This window comes from Haliotis cracherodii, unplaced genomic scaffold (assembly GCF_022045235.1).
Source record: "Haliotis cracherodii isolate W230 unplaced genomic scaffold, xgHalCrac1.p SCAF_1, whole genome shotgun sequence".
Lineage (NCBI taxonomy): Eukaryota > Metazoa > Mollusca > Gastropoda > Lepetellida > Haliotidae > Haliotis > Haliotis cracherodii.
This window is the reverse complement of record NW_027266264.1, coordinates 51086304-51104482: the sequence shown is the minus strand read 5'-3', so window position 1 is coordinate 51104482 and position 18179 is coordinate 51086304. Positions and strand designations below refer to the sequence as shown.

General features: G+C 40.0%; 3 protein-coding genes across 3 annotated transcripts; 2 read left to right on the top strand and 1 right to left on the bottom strand.

The window, feature by feature from the left end:
• Positions 1-220: 220 nt before the first annotated feature.
• Positions 221-3602, top strand: LOC139456198 (dentin sialophosphoprotein-like). Its single transcript, XM_071237755.1, has 3 exons — positions 221-264; positions 675-1763; positions 3560-3602. The coding sequence occupies exons 1-3, from the start codon at positions 221-223 to the stop codon at positions 3600-3602; spliced, it is 1176 nt and encodes a 391-aa protein (XP_071093856.1).
• A 334-nt stretch (positions 3603-3936) lies between these two features.
• On the bottom strand, positions 3937-8406 carry LOC139456188 (eukaryotic translation initiation factor 2-alpha kinase 2-like). Its single transcript, XM_071237746.1, has 3 exons — positions 8290-8406; positions 4345-4636; positions 3937-4259 (listed from the first exon to the last, which is right to left on the bottom strand). The coding sequence occupies exons 1-3, from the start codon at positions 8404-8406 to the stop codon at positions 3937-3939; spliced, it is 732 nt and encodes a 243-aa protein (XP_071093847.1).
• A 5243-nt stretch (positions 8407-13649) lies between these two features.
• Positions 13650-16850, top strand: LOC139456177 (G surface protein, allelic form 168-like). Its single transcript, XM_071237739.1, has 2 exons — positions 13650-15027; positions 16783-16850. The coding sequence occupies exons 1-2, from the start codon at positions 13650-13652 to the stop codon at positions 16848-16850; spliced, it is 1446 nt and encodes a 481-aa protein (XP_071093840.1).
• Positions 16851-18179: the final 1329 nt, after the last annotated feature.

Here is an 18179-nt window from a genome sequence, read left to right as displayed (position 1 = left end):
TGGAGAAGATGTTCATTCCTGCCAAAGGCCTGGGTTTGATTCCCCACATGACTAAAAAATGTGAAGCACATTTTTAGCATCCTGCTTCCCCTATGTATTGCACTCATGAAGTCTTTATGGGTAAGAATCTAGCTGCACATAATATACAATATTTAATTTGTCTTAATATACAACCGGCTTCGTGATCTAGTGGTAGAGCGTCCGCCCGGAGAGCCAAAGGATGGGGGTTCCCGGCTGCGTCATACCACAAGACATTAAAAGATGGTACTTATTGTTACCTTTCCTGGTTCTCAGCATTAAACACCATGATTTTGACATGTGGATATTTTCCACCCAACTAACTTTTCCATTTGTTTTACCACTGCCAGCAAACTATTCATTTTGGGAGTTGTGTCGAACTCGTAGAACCTGGGGCAAAGCTTGAGTTATCTGGGGTTCAAGACCACCAACAAAGTGATTTTTCCAATATCCAACATCATTTTATCAGACATTTTTACTAGGTTTGGACGCAACATTAGATCAGACTTATGTAAATGTAATTCAGTGCCCAGGCTGCACAGGCGAATCTTTCATCTCGCTAGATTACTGTCATTGTTTTAGTCATATATCGAACAATAGATACACTAACATAACCTTAATCCGTTTTACCCATTTGTCATCATATCCCTCTTCAGCAACAGCAGCAACATCTCTGATTCCCCACAAGCCACAGAGGTCATCACATCCCTCTTCAGCAACAGCAGCAACAGCTGTGATTCCCCACAAGACACAGAGGTCATCACATCCCTCTTCAGCAACAGCAGCAACAGATGTGATTCCCCACAAGCCACAGAGTACATCACATTCCTCTTCAGCAACAGCTGTGATTCCCCACAAGCCTCAGAGGTCATCACATCCCTCTGCAGCTACAGCAGCAACAGCTATGATTCCCCACAAGCCTCAGAGGTCATCACATCCCTCTTCAGCAACAGCTATGATTCCCCACAAGCCTCAGAGGTCATCACATCCCTCTTCAGCAACAGCAGCAACAGATGTGATTCCCCACAAGCCACAGAGGTCATCACATCCCTCTTCAGCAACAGCTATGATTCCCCACAAGCCTCAGAGGTCATCACATCCCTCTTCAGCAACAGCTATGATTCCCCACAAGCCTCAGAGGTCATCACATCCCTCTTCAGCAACAGCAGCAACAGATGTGATTCCCCACAAGCCACAGAGGTCATCACATCCCTCTTCAGCAACAGCTATGATTCCCCACAAGCCTCAGAGGTCATCACATCCCTCTTCAGCAACAGCAGCAACAGATGTGATTCCCCACAAGCCACAGAGGTCATCACATCCCTCTTCAGCAACAGCTATGATTCCCCACAAGCCTCAGAGGTCATCACATCCCTCTTCAGCAACAGCTATGATTCCCCACAAGCCTCAGAGGTCATCACATCCCTCTTCAGCAACAGCAGCAACAGATGTGATTCCCCACAAGCCACAGAGGTCATCACATCCCTCTTCAGCAACAGCTATGATTCCCCACAAGCCTCAGAGGTCATCACATCCCTCTTCAGCAACAGCAGCAACAGATGTGATTCCCCACAAGCCACAGAGGTCATCACATCCCTCTTCAGCAACAGCTGTGATTTCCCACAAGCCTCAGAGGTCATCACATCCCTCTTCAGCAACAGCTATGATTCCCCACAAGCCTCAGAGGTTATCACATCCCTCTTCAGCAACAGCAGCAACAGATGTGATTCCCCACAAGCCACAGAGTACATCACATCCTTCTTCAGCTACAGCAGCAAATGCTGCGACTCCCCCCCCCCCCCCCCCACACACACACACACACACAAGTCACAGAGTACATCACATCCCTTTTCATGTTCAATCTTTTATCAAACTAACACTGTGCAAACATTTCACAAATATTTGGAAGCATATGGACTAGACCTTTTCCTCTTCATCATATGAAAAATATCTGCTGCTTGATTTACAGCAAGAATTTCCTGTAGGATTAACTTTTTCTAAAACCATTCCATTTTAAGAATTTTTGTCTCGTGTCTGGGAAGAGGCATTTCATCAAGAATTATTCCTTTATTTGATCTTTACCAAATCAGAAAGGGGTTGACAAATATAAGAACTTTTTCTTTGTTGTGAAATAAACATTGAATTATTTAATTTATTATCCTAGTGAGCATAAGTGGAACCCAAGCGTGTACGTGTAGTTGGAGTCTAGGCCTTGTAGAGGAGTATAGGTGCAATCTCATTAAAATCAGATCTTAGTTCTCGCTACCGCTAAACAAAGATCTGAGGACATCCCATTACGGGTCACGTCAGAATGACCTTTCGCGAATTTTGACCGACCAATGAAGTGACTGACAAGAAATCGACATTAGCCAATCAGAAGGCAGCTTTCTCGAACTTTACGACACTACTGTCAAACATATTTTGACGTATTCTCGATTAAAAAAATTAAAACTGATAAGAAGAACACTCTGGAATGGCTTATAGATGGCCTAGATTGTATGGATATAATCATAAAACCTGTAACTGTTATTTGGAATACCTCGTGTTAAATATTTCGTGGTTGCATGATAAGAAAACACATTCTGACTGTGACTTTCATGACCTGGTAAGCGATGTGCTGATTGGTCGGATGAAAGGTCGTTCTGACGTGACCCCTAATGGGATGTCCTCAGATCTTTGTTTAGCGGTAGCGAGTACAAAGATCTGATTTTAATTCTTGTATGTACGGGTTAGATATTTGAAATTCTATTTATATATTCATCCATTTCCATGTGTTTGTGTGGCGTACATATATGATGCCTTTATATAATAAGCATCATGGCAAGGTATTTTGTTAACAGTTGTGATTTTAAGTCTGCAGCCCTTAAGACATGGGGAACTTATTTTAACCATTCTACTATAATTTGAACCATGCCATTTTCACTCTAATACAAAGAATTTTGAACATGTATTTCAAGCCCATATTTGTTCCACTTGCTAGACCAATTGTTTTCTTTTTACTAAATTTGCATGGAAAATATCTTACTGACGCCAACAAACAGAATAAGATAAATTACTGTTTGAATGAAAGTATGCTTATATGAACCTCTATGATTTAGCAGTTATTTGAGCATTTTTATCCTTGTATTAAATAAACCTTTTCAAAATAAATATCATATTCCTAAGTTATTGCCTTCATAAGCTAGACCAATTTATTTCTTCGTCACAGATTCCGAATTGCTATTCAATACAACCTCTTTCGGCCTACTTTGTGGCAGCTAATCTGAAAACAAAGAAAAGAAAATGATCTGGATCTTACAACATAGTTTCTTTTAGGATATATTCTGTATTGTTTTTAAATATCTATATTCAGCATGTACAAATATTTCAATTTTCAGAGAACCACTCCTTTGAGTATCTAGTTTTACCTGACTTGTCACTCCAAGCCTATCATGTGTCACATGGTGCCTTGCACAGTGATGAAAACACAACTAGTCATTTCCTATCTCTGAATCATTGCAATGTGCTTCCTTTCTGTGGAGTACAAGTGTATGTTTTGCAGCAACTGGAATCTTCCAATAACATTGAGGTGGAAGTTCTCTTGAGACAGTTTAACTTTAGAATTGTAACTAAATGATAATATTTTTTTATAGGTTGTCTTTCCATGTTCCTTGTTTTCTCATTGAAAATTTGGAAAACAATTCATATCCTATGGTTAAGTGTATTTTTTTCTGGTGATGTGTTTTTATGCAAGGACTGTGGTGATACACCTCGTTACTGTGGTGATACACCTCGTTGCTGTGGTGATACTCCTCGTTACTGTGGCGATACACCTCGTTGCTGTGGCGATACACCTTGATACTGTGGCGATACAACTCGTTACTGTGGCGATACACCTCGTTACTGTGGCGATACACCTCGTTACTGTAGGCGATACACCTAGTTACTGTGGCGATACAGCTCGTTACTGTTGTTATACATCTCGTAAATGTGGCGATACACCTCGTTACTGTGGCGGTACACCTCATTACTGTTGTGATACACCTCGTTACTGTGGTGATACACCTCGTTGCTGTGGTGATACACCTCGTTACTGTGGCGGTACACCTCGTTACTGTGGCGATACACCTCATTACAGTGGTGATACACCTCGTTACTGTGGCGATACACCTTGATACTGTGGCGATACAACTCGTTACTGTGGCGATACACCTCGTTACTGTGGCGATACACCTCATTACTGTAGGCGATACACCTAGTTACTGTGGCGATACAGCTCGTTACTGTTGTTATACATCTCGTAAATGTGGCGATACACCTCGTTACTGTGGCGGTACACCTCATTACTGTTGTGATACACCTCGTTACTGTGGCGATACACATCGTTACTGTGGCGATACACCTCGTTACTGTGGTAGTACACCTGGTTACTGTGGCGGTACACCTTGTTACTGTGGCAATACACCTCGTTACTGTGGTGATACACCTCATTACAGTGGTGATACACCTCGTTACTGTGGCGATACACCTCGTTACTGTGGCAGTACACCTCGTTACTGTGGCGATACACCTCGTTACTGTGGCAGTACACCTCGTTACTGTGGCGATACACCTTGTTACTGTGGTGATACACCTTATACTGTGGCGATACACCTCGTCACTGTGGTGATACACCTCGTTACTGTGGCGTTACACCTCGTCACTGTGGTGATACACCTCGTTACAATACAATAGGTATCTTGGTAGGTCATGATATGATACATTAAATTAAGACAGCCTTATCAACCATTTAAGGATTCCAACATCTCTATCTGCCAACTCTGCATCTATATACAGGGATATATAGAACAACACCAGCATCTATATACAGGGATATATAGAACAACACCAGCATCTATATAGAGCAACACCTGCATCTATATACAGGGATATATAGAACAACACCTGCATCTATATACAGGGATATATAGAACAACACCTGCATCTATATTCAGGGATATATAGAACAACACCTGCATCTATATAGAGCAACACCTGCATCTATATACAGGGATATATAGGGCAATGACTGCATCTATATACAGGGATATATAGAGCAATGCCTGCATCTATATAGAGCAACACCAGCATCTATATAGAGCAACACCAGCATCTATATAGAGCAACACCTGCATCTATATACAGGGACATATAGAACAACACCTGCATCTATATACAGGGACATATAGAGTAACACCTGCATCTATATTCAGAGATATATAGAGCAACACCTGCATCTATATACAGGGACATATAGAGCAACACCTGCATCTATATACAGGAACATATATAGTAACACCTGCATCTATATTCAGAGATATATAGAACAACACCTGCATCTATATACAGGGACATATAGAGTAACACCTGCATCTATATTCAGAGATATATAGAGCAACACCTGCATCTATATACAGGGACATATAGAGCAACACCTGCATCTATATACAGGAACATATATAGTAACACCTGCATCTATATTCAGAGATATATAGAACAACACCTGCATCTATATACAGGGACATATAGAGTAACACCTGCATCTATATTCAGAGATATATAGAACAACACCTGCATCTATATACAGGGACATATAGAGCAACACCTGCATCTATATACAGGGACATATACAGTAACACCTGCATCTATATTCAGAGATATATAGAGCAACACCTGCATCTATATACTGGGACATATAGAGGAACACCTACATCTATATTCAGAGATCTATAGAACAACACCTGCATCTGTATGCAGGGACATATAGAGCAACACCTGCATCTATATAAAGCAAAATCTGCAACTATGTACAGGGATATATAGAGCAACACCTGCATCTATATAGAGCAACACCTGCATCTATATACAGGGATATATAGGGCAATGACTGCATCCATATACAGGGATATATAGAGCAACGCCTGCATCTATATAGAGCAACACCAGCATCTATATAGAGCAACACCTGCATCTATATACAGGGACATATAGAACAACACCTGCATCTATATACAGGGATATATAGAACAACACCTGCATCTATATAGAGCAACACCTGCATCTATATACAGGGATATATAGGGCAACACCTGCATCTATATACAGGGACATATACAGCAACACCTGCATTTATATTCAGGGATATATAGAGCAACACCTGCATCTATGTACAGCGATATATAGAGCAACACCTGCATCTATATACAGGGATATATAGAGCAAAGCCTGCATCTATATACAGGGATATATAGAGCAACACCGGCATCTATATAGAGCAACACCTGCATTTATATACAGGGGCATTTAGAGCAAAACCTGCATCTATATACAGGGATATATAGAGAAATGCCTGCATCTATATACAGGGATATATAGGGCAACACCTGCATCTATATACAGGGATATAGAGAGAAATGCCTGCATCTATATACAGGGATATATAGGGCAACACCTGCATCTATATACAGGGATATATAGAGCAAAGCCTGCATCTATATACAGGGATATATAGAGCAACACCTGCATCTATATAGAGCAACACCTGCATCTATATAGAGCAACACCTGCATTTATATACAGGGGCATTTAGAGCAACACCTGCATCTATATACAGGGATATATAGAGCAACACCTGCATCTATATACAGGGATATATAGAGCAACACCTGCATCTATATACAGGGATATATAGAGCAACACCTGCATCTATATAGAGCAACACCTGCATCTATATAGAGCAACACCTGCATTTATATACAGGGGCATTTAGAGCAACACCTGCATCTATATACAGGGACATATACAGCAACACCTGCATCTATTACAGGGGCATGGTGTTTATATATTATGCTATTTGATAAGATGTATCAAGAAGAGATTTGAAACCTGATGAAAGAAATCCTACAACGCAGTGACTTGTTTAGAGCTGATTGTTTAGGAATGGCAGCTGGTAGTCTCAAAACATCATCAGGACTTCATGCATATTATACATCAAATGATTTCTCACAAGGCCATCCCTGCTTGTGTAACCCATAGTTTTGTAAAACACAGATTTCCATAACCCATTCAGCTGTAAATAATGAATTGTACAAGATATTTCATGAAATGTGTTAGTCTTCATTACAGTTAGTTGTGTATTTATTATCAATCATACCCTCACCACTTTCTGAACTATATTGCATAGTTTAAAACTATATTTGATTGATTGTACATACAAGTCATCAAAGGATTATAACCAGGAAGCATATGTAGTGATTTTATAGAATGACTAGAGGTAGTTCCTTCTGTGTCTTATGTGTGTATTTGGCCCAGATTTCGATGTGGGGTAGTGGAGTAGCTTAAGCTGTGGCCTTCTCACTCACTCACTCGTCAACCTTCTCTCTTCCGCGCCTCCCCCATCTCCTGTCTCCCACCTCCTTTCTCCCCCACCCTCTCACTTCCCACCCCCTCACTTCACTACCCCATTTCCCTCACTCATCTCTCCCCCCCACCTTTTGTCTCACCTCCCTTCCTTCCTCCCCCACCCTCCCACTCTCCAGTGAAGATCCGGGGTAGAATAGGTCTTCAGCAACCCATGCTTGCCGTAAAAGGCGACTATGCTTGTCGTAAAAGGTGACTATGCTTGTCGTAAAAGGTGACTAATGGGATCGGGTGGTCAGACTCGCTGACTTGGTTGATGCATGTCATCGATCCCAATTGAGCTGATCGATGCTCATGATGTCAGTCACTGGATTGTCCATTGGATGGTGGTCTGTAAATAATTGAGTCTGGACTAGACAATCCAGTGATTAACATCATGAGCATCAATCCACTGAATTGGAATCGATGCTCATGATGTCAGTCACAGGATTATCCAGTCCAGACTTGATTATTTAAAGATGGCCGTAATATAGCTGTGCAGCATTAAACAACAAACAAAACAAAACACTTTGCCCTCCATCACTCTCTCCCACCCCACCTACCTTTCTCCCTCACTCATCACCCGACCGTCTCTCTTCCTCACCCCCCATCTCCTTTCCAATCTCCTTTCTCACCCACCCTCTCAACCCATTCCACCTCCTTTACCCCCTCCCTCTCACTACCCATCCATCTCTCCCCACCCCGCCCCACCCTTACTGCACCCCCCCATCTCTCCCCCCTTAAAGATACATTAAATACCTTGCATCCAGTTTTAAGATAAGGATGTCATTATAACAAGTTCCACCAGTCCAATGTCCTCTCCTCTCCCCCACCCCCTCCCCAAACTTTGCCTACTGAATGGAATAACTGCGTAGTTGCCCCTCCTCCTCCTGGTCCACCAGCTGTACCCCATGTGCGGAGGAGGCCACCGCGCTGAGCCCCGTCAGCCCCGTCCCTGGGTCGCGCTGACATCCGCTCCTATCTCGCCTTTCAATTGTGCATCATTGGAAATCTGGGGGTCATAACAAAGTAACATGTTTTTATCAACTGTAGATCAACAGCAAAAATAGTTTACCCAAACAGATTTGCTTACTTCACTGATTTTCATGTTTTTAAAGGGATTATGTCAAATTCCAAACATTGTATAGTGTTTTCCTGTCTTGATATGTAGCATATGTCTTGTTTTCTGTAAAGATTTCATAATGCCTAGAATGTGTTTGATTTCACTTTTTAGGAAAAAAATGAAATTTGAGAATAAAGTTTATATTAGACTTTTTGTTTGTTATTGAAACTAACTTCCCTGTGAATATTTTAATGAATTAAGAAGATATGTTTATGTAACACATGTCCATGCTCTGTTTGTTTATATGTCAATTATGTGTTTGACATAATAAATAAACAATGTTGTAGTAATCATGTATATCAAATTTCATGAAAGAAATTAAAAAATATATTCAGTTACATCAAAAACATACAATTCTTTAATTCAACCTTTACATAAGATACCACAGACAAATTCAATAGACAGATTTAAGTTATCAAATGCATCATAAAACTGGTAGAAGATTTTGCGTTATAGGAATCTTTTGTTTCTAAACAAAATAAATTGGGTGAGCAAACTGCATAATGACAAAAGAATGGGATTTGTGATCTAGGCGAAAAACATACTGTGTTTTCAATGCAGAGCAAGGTTACCTGTAGATTTAACAGCATTAATTTGAATTTGGAACTGATTGAACCATGACAAAATTAAGCAGTGTTTCAGCAGTTTAATCTGTGAAGGACAATGATGTGGCAGTGTTTCAGCGGTTTGATCTCTGAGGGACCGTGATGCTGCAGTGTTTCAGCAGTTTCATGTCTGAGGGACTTAGTGATGATGTGGCAGTGTTTCAGCAGTTTGATCTCTGAGGGACCATGATGTGGCAGTGTTTCAGCAGTTTGATCTCTGAGGGACCGTGATGCTGCAGTGTTTCAGCAGTTTGATCTCTGAGGGACAATGATGTGGCAGTGTTTCAGCAGTTTTATCTCAAAGGGACAATGATGCTGCAGTGTTTCTGAAGAAATTATTATTTTATCAGGAATAATATATTCCATTTACTTGTTATTTTAGTTGCAGCTTTCAGAAAAGATATTGAACATCATGAGAACGATAAGCGTAGGAACACTTTGGAACAGTTGATGGCTATTGCTGGATATTTTTCAATTTGACCAGTCCTCCGATACATGTGTTTCGATTGAGAAAATGTTATGTTGACATAGAATTGTCAAATTCCCACAAATATGCCTTTTAACCAGTCAAACTATGGCATTATGATAGATATATCCAATCACTGACAACTAAGGGTCGTGTCAAGGCAACAATAGCAGTAATCTGATCAGGGTTGCTGTAAGTGGGCCTAACAGAAAGTTGAGTCAGTCAGACGATCAGTTCACACTTGATTTCTCCCAAATTAATGTAAACAATATTGAATGAAAATTTGAATCAAATTGATAAAATATGTTTTAAACATAACCCCAGATATTCCATGAATATGTTTTTTTATAACCAGATAGTGTAATAATAGGATTAAATTGTGTACTTGTGTACAATTTAGAATTTGTTGACTGGTATTTCTGGTGTTGTTACATGCTCACAGTTATCAGCTGATAATGTTTTTTTATGATGGGGAAAACAAATTGTGTCAGTGTAAAACTTGAGTTTATTTAAAATGTACATAAATTTTGATAGCCATGCATTGCCGCAAGCAGAAACCTAGTTAGCCTTATATTGAAGGGCGCAATAGCGAGGGAACACTGTAAATCTTGACATATTTTGTAGTATTTGGTTCACAAAATGAAAAACATTGTGTTCAACCATTATTTGATATTTATTATATTAAAGTTAATTGTCAACTTTGTCATATCAAAAATGAAATATTCAGTTTTTTTATCCTTTGTACGAAGAATTATATGTTAGCTTTAAAGATGTAATGATATGTGCTGTTAAATTGGACTTCACTTGCTCTGCAGCACTTTTAGCATGATGCAACACCATTGCTGATGTAATACAGACAGAATTCTTTTTGTTTTGTGATGTCACAATAGTAAAGACATCACAGTGTGCCATTGTTGCCATGTTGACCCTGGTATCTTTTCTACAAGGTTTCAAATACAGAAGATGCTACATTTTCATAAAGATGTGGATAATGAAATATGATTACTTTTGTGTGTGTCCCACTGATTGTACAAATCTCACTTATACATGTATTTACAAAGTGTATCATCACACCTGTAATAATTGACAGACCTTAACTCAGTGATCATCTCACCTGTAATAATTGACAGCTTTTAGCAAGATTCCAGCAATATCACGGCAGGAGACACCAGAAATGGGCTTCACACATTGTACCCATATTGGGAATCTAACCCGGGTCTTCGGCGTGACAAGCAAACACTTTAACCACTAGGCTACCCGACCACCCCTCATCTCACCTGGAATACCTGACCAACCCCAAACTCAGTGTATCATCTCTTTATTATCAGAGACATGGATTGAAAAATGCTTTCAGTCTCTCCATGAACTCCTACACTTGAGTTTGCCCATGTTCAGGAGTAGCATAATCCAATCCTATGCTGTTATGGTTAACATTTCAACATTAAGATGCACCTCCCAAGATTCTTCCGGATACCAAAAAATATGTGAATTTCAGGAATGTGAGATATTACGAGAACCTTTGGCATCTGGCACAATCTCATCCACCTGTAAGGTCTCAATCTTGTGGTTTTCAATTCTCAGAAAGTAGAAAACAATTAATGTCGGAATCCAATTCATGAGCAACAAGATGGCCTGGAGCTGATCTGCTTCAGCTAAAAATATAAAGATGTGTCTGTTTGCGTACATGGTTTTTATCGCCCACTAATTTGTTTGATTTTCTTGGTTTGCCAGCAGATCTACAGGGAAGTGTTAGAAATGGAGGTGGTGTTTGGTGAAATAATGTTTATATCCCGTGCATAAGACTGCTACATGAATCGCATGAGTGGAGCACCGCTCCAATGTGTGTATGTGTTCCTCGTCGTCTCCTCTATACAGAACCATTCTGAAATAAGGGTCCTTGATTGGGTTACTTGACGAGTCATAGAGTATCTAAAACCATTTTTGAAAGTGCTTGATTTTAGGAATCTGCTTTCTTCTTTCAAGTTTGAAGTTGATACCGACACATGTTTATGCATTCACCCTCCTATAAATGTCTAGCCATTGAAGGTACCACTAATGCACCCATTGTTCATTCTATCTTTGCTCCCACCTTACCATCTGTTCTGTTTGTGTTTCAATCTGTCTAACTACTCACCCATCCATTTGTTTGATTGTTGAATACTGTTGAATATACCTTTTGAATTTTATGAGCCAACAAAACCAACGGGTTCCGCTGTAGAATAGGTCCCCAACTTATTCTGGTTGTATAAGGTGACTTAATGGATGAGGTGGTCTGACGGGCTAGGTGACTTGGTTGATGTCAACATACCCTGATGGAGTGAATCATTGCTCACAATATCGATCACTAGATTGTCTCCCCCCAAATGCTGTTTTGTTTGTTTGTAAGTGTCAAGTAAACTGTAATATTTATAAGTGTCAAGTAAACTGTAATGTTTAAAGTGTCAAGTAAACTGTAATGTGTGTAAGTGTCAAGTAAACTGTAATGTTTGTAAGTGTCAAGTAATCTGTAATGTTTATAAGTGTCAAGTAAACTGTAATGTTGATAAGTGTCAAGTAAACTGTAATGTTTGTAAGTGTCAAGTAAACTGTAATGTTTAAAGTGTCAAGTAAACTGTAATGTGTGTAAGTGTCAAGTAAACTGTAATGTTTAAAGTGTCAAGTAAACTGTAATGTTGATAAGTGTCAAGTAAACTGTAATGTTTGTAAGTGTCAAGTAATCTGTAATGTTTATAAGTGTCAAGTAAACTGTAATGTTTATAAGTGTCAAGTAAACTGTAATGTTTATAAGTGTCAAGTAAACTGTAATGTTTGTAAGTGTCAAGTAAACTGTAATGTTTATAAGTGTCAAGTAAACTGTAATGTTTATAAGTGTCAAGTAAACTTTAATGTTTATAAGTGTCAAGTAAACTGTAATGTTTGTAAGTGTCAAGTAAACTGTAATGTTTATAAGTGTCAAGTAAACTGTAATGTTTATAAGTGTCAAGTAAACTGTAATGTTTAAAGTGTCAAGTAAACTGTAATGTTGATAAGTGTCAAGTAAACTGTAATGTTTATAAGTGTCAAGTAAACTGTAATATTTATAAGTGTCAAGTAAACTGTAATGTTTATAAGTGTCAAGTAAACTGTAATGTTTGTAAGTGTCAAGTAAACTGTAATGTTTATAAGTGTCAAGTGAACTGTAATGTTTGTAAGTGTCAAGTAAACTGCAATGTTGATAAGTGTCAAGTAAACTGTAATGTTTATAAGTGTCAAGTAAACTGTAATGTTTATAAGTGTCAAGTAAACTGTAATGTTTATAAGTGTCAAGTAAACTTTAATGTTTATAAGTGTCAAGTAAACTGTAATGTTTATAAGTGTCAAGTAAATTGTAATGTTTGTAAGTGTCAAGTAAACTGCAATGTTTATAAGTTTCAAGTAAACTGTAATGTTTATAAGTGTCAAGTAAACTGTAATGTTTATAAGTGTCAAGTAAACTGTAATGTTTATAAGTGTCAAGTAAACTTACAGTTTCTGTGAGGGAAAGAAACTGTAATTGTTTTGGTATATTATTACAAATAGGGCTCTGTTTCCTAGCTTCACATTCTTGTATATATGGGTCAGCCTACAGAAGTAGAATCTGGTCAGCTGACTGGTCAGTGCGGGGCTATAGCTGCCTGCCTGCCTGCAGCCTGTACCAGTTATTTGACACATTCAGCCAGTCTAGATGACCTTGGCTGAGTTGGGAGTCACATTGAAATCTTTGCCCTTGTAATCCAAAATACATTCCACTTAGTGATGGAGGTGTGGCTGGATTCTATTTTAGTTTTATCTTGTGTAATACCTCAGTTCAACTTCCAATATGTTGTTTTTTGATAGGAGGAAAGTGTCTTTTGACTCTTTGTATTTATCAATGTTGGCAGTTGGTTTTGTTAGTTTGAAGAACAAAATTTGGGATATTTTTGTTGAACAATATTGTATTCTACAGCTTATCAATAATCAATGCGACCTTGGTTTCCTCTGCCTTAGCTGGAATATTGCTAAAATGGTCAAGGACTGCCCTATATACTCTGGTCAGGCACTCTGTGCCTGCAGTGACATGGTCAAGGACTGCTGCATATACTCTGGTCAGACACTCAGTGCCTGTAGTGCCATGGTCAAGGACTGCCCTTTATACTCTGGTCAGATACTCATTGCCTGTAGTGCCATGGTCAAGGACTGCTGTATATACTCTGGTCAGACACTCAGTGCCTGTAGTGCCATGGTCAAGGACTGCCCTTTATACTCTGGTCAGATACTCATTGCCTGTAGTGCCATGGTCAAGGACTGCTGTATATACTCTGGTCAGACATTCAGTGCCTGTAGTGCCATGGTCAAGGACTGCTGCATATACTCTGGTCAGACACTCATTGCCTGTAGTGACATGGTCAAGGACTGCCCTTTATACTCTGGTCAGACACTCAGTGCCTGTAGTGCCATGGTCAAGGACTGCCCTTTATACTCTGGTCAGATACTCATTGCATGTAGTGCCATGGTCAAAGACTGCTGTGTATACTCTGGTCAGACACTCAGTGCCTTTAGTGCCATGGTCAAGGACTGCCCTTTATACTCTGGTCAGACACTCAGTGCCTGCAGTGACATGGTCAAGGACTGCTGCATATACTCTGGTCAGACACTCAGTGCCTGTAGTGCCATGGTCAAGGACTGCTGCATATACTCTGGTCAGACATTCAGTGCCTGTAGTGCCATGGTCAAGGACTGCATTGTATACTCTGGTCAGACACTCAGTGCCTGTAGTGCCATGGTCAAGGACTGCTGTATATACTCTGGTCAGACACTCAGTGCCTGTAGTGCCATGGTCAAGGACTGCCCTTTATACTCTGGTCAGATACTCATTGCCTGTAGTGCCATGGTCAAGGACTGCCCTTTATACTCTGGTCAGACACTCAGTGCCTGTAGTGCCATGGTCAAGGACTGCCCTTTATACTCTGGTCAGATACTCATTGCATGTAGTGCCATGGTCAAAGACTGCTGTGTATACTCTGGTCAGACACTCAGTGCCTGTAGTGCCATGGTCAAGGACTGCTGCATATACTCTGGTCAGACACTCAGTGCCTGTAGTGACATGGTCAAAGACTGCTGTGTATACTCTGGTCAGACACTCATTGCCTGTAGTGCCATGGTAAAGGACTGCTGTATATACTCTGGTCAGACACTCAGTGCCTGTAGTGACATGGTCAAGGACTGCTGTATATACTCTGGTCAGACATTCAGTGCCTGTAGAGCCATGGACAAGGACTGCTGTGTATACTCTGGTCAGACACTCAGTGCCTGTAGTGACGTGGTCAAGGACTGCTGTATATACTCTGGTCAGACACTCATTGCCTGTAGTGCCATGGTCAAGGACTGCTGTATATACTCTGGTCAGACACTCAGTGCCTGTAGTACCATGTCAAGGACTGCTGTATATACTCTGGTCAGACACTCAGTGCCTGTAGTGCCATGGTCAAGGACTGCTGTATATACTCTGGTCAGACACTCATTGCCTGTAGTGCCATGGTCAAGGACTGCTGTATATACTCTGGTCAGACACTCAGTGCCTGTAGTGACATGGTCAAAGACTGCTGTGTATACTCTGGTCAGACACTCATTGCCTGTAGTGCCATGGTCAAAGACTGCTGTATATACTCTGGTCAGACACTCAGTGCCTGTAGTGACATGGTCAAAGACTGCTGTATATACTCTGGTCAGACACTCAGTGCCTGTAGTGACATGGTCAAGGACTGCTGTATTTACTCTGGTCAGACACTCAGTGCCTGTAGTGACATGGTCAAGGACTGCTGTATATACTCTGGTCAGACACTCATTGCCTGTAGTGCCATGGTCAAGGACTGCTCTATTAATGGTAAGGCAATTTCGAGCAGTAGTGACATGGTCAAGTCTCTATGACCTCTCATGTCAACCTGGACTCTACAGTCAGCTTGACAATGATGTGGAGATTTGATCTTTCCCTCTGAGGCCAAGTAGCCAGCCGCTGACTTTGGGTCATGGTGTGTAATTACAGCGGTTCCTGTGGAGCTGCCAACTGCAGGATACAACACACACAAGTAGCTAACAAGAAGTAATTAGATAAAACACTTGGAGGCCACTTCAAGATGTCATGTTTGTTTTTTCTGCTGATTAGTTTGTAAATAAAACATCTTGTTTGTGGGCAACAGCTTCTTCATATCTAATTTCAACTCACTTCAGAAGTGAGCAGGGTTCACCAAGAGGTATCGTTCATTTGTAATGTACTGATGTTGTGCTACAATCATGCAACACCATGCTGAAAAACTGTGGCCCTGCTAATGTGCAGAACAACATTCAAGACAGGTGTTATCACATCAGACATATATGTGATACAATGGGGATACAATAAGATCCTGATTGATGTGTAATGGCATGTCACATTACTTTTCTTGTGCCTACTCTTGTCAGTTTGATTATCTTGGCAAATGTCTGAAAATATCACTCTCATTCAATTCATCTTTCTGTATCAACATTTGTTTGAGACATTTCATAAAATTAGACATTTAAGTGAAGCCAGATCACAGTCTAGGTCTTGACACTGTTATATGCAACTTGTGAGTGCATGACTATGACATTATTTTGTGAAATTGTGATATCAGACTGGTAAACAACATAAAATATGAGTTGCCAGACAGATGGTTTGGAAAGACCTGAATCATTGAAGACAGTCCATTGGCTATGTGTCCCAGTACATTAATCTTTAGTCCTGCACCATGACCGTGGAATTTACTTATTTTATGAAAAAAACCACAATCTAGAAACGCATACAAAAGCAAGTCTAGCCAGCTCTAGCCAGCTCCAGCCAGCTCTAGCCAGCTCTATCTTAAATCAGCATCGGGGGAATTTTTATTTTTTTATTTTTAGAGTCGAGAAGGATTTTGTGTAATATAAAATTTCATAGACTAAATGTTAGTCAAATTAATCTTAAACACATCTGAATATTTTTGTGAGTTAATGTCATGGATGTTTTCCTTCAATCTGTTACTTGTCTGTCATAACCGCTTACCCTATTTCACATTTCTTCTGAAACTCTTGTGAAGACAGGTCACTTTGCTTCTTCAGGATTGAATGATTCTTCCTCATTGACTTACCTGGCTGTGTGTTCACAGGCCAAATATCAGGTGAAGATAACCTGGCTTCTGAGAGTTTTTGGGCCTTCGGTCCTTCTCCACACTGAAGCACATGTAGCACACATGACATCTGGTGTCTCCATGGGCAAGTGACTTTGTTTGAAAGACGCCTCTGTTCACCTGGCAGTGAATGGGTATCCTGTAAAGTGACTGTCAGACTTCTAGCGCCTCACAGGCAGCTGGGGTCTAAGTCTATCTTGGTCTAAGCAAATTTGAGCAGCTAAAAATAGGAAGGTGTACAAAACAAATTCATGATATAATATATATTAATGAATTGCCAAGAGTTGTGTGGCACCACTAAACTCCATGTACCTGAAGAGAAGGGTTGATTGTGCTCTTGTCTCAGGCTTCATACTTTGTACTCCCGTGAATTAGGTTTGCAACAATCCATGCTTGCCGAAAATGGCCACTATGCTTGTCGTTAAAGGCAACTAACGGGATCGGGTGGTCCCAATTGTGTGGATCGATGTTCATGATGTAAATCACTGGATTGTCTGGTCCAGACTCGATTATTTACAGATCGCTGTCATATAGCTGGAATATTGTTGGCTGCTGCGTAAAACAACAAACCAAACCAAAATCCTACTTTGCAGCTTGCCCAAGTGCATGGTTCCCATGTCATGAACTGTTTCTATTTACCGTTGCCCTCCTCGAGTTAAGTATATTAGGGCTGCAACGATACAGTAGGGTCACGATAAGATACATATCTTGATATTCTATTCACGTTACGATGCGTATTTCGATACGCAACGATAAAAAAAACCCAGATAATAGTACTCCAGCTTTTATTATATTTCTCGTATACTAACGCAATAACAAGGGAACACTGTACTTAAGATTTGCGTATCGTAGTGTTGCGTATCGATATATAGGCCCACATGTATCTTTTATCATATCGTGTGTCAAATATTGCAATGCATTGGAATATCAAGGTATGGTTTTGCCCTTAATGTTAATACTGTAAGTCAAACTTACTAAGAGAATTAACATAGAACTCCTGATATGAAATTATGTGTGGTATGTCCACCAAAATTCAATCACTGTATGCTAAGATTTGATCTCCCATGAGGATGGAAGCCATTTTTCTATTCTAACAGGAACTGACTGCTAATACCACAAGGCATGCATCACTAATTTCAAACCAAACATTATCATCTGGAGAGTTTATTAGAAAATATTAATGACTTCTGTTTTGGAAGTATCTTAAAATATACATTATATGTAAATATAGGTTTTCCTTGAACAAACATCCCTTTTGTCAGCTTCCTACCATCGTGTTTGTCAATGCACAAAGGAGAAAGAGGAGGATATTACGGCTATTATTACACTAGAGAGTTTTATCAGATCTTAACTATTGGCTTGTTTTCTCCCCATTC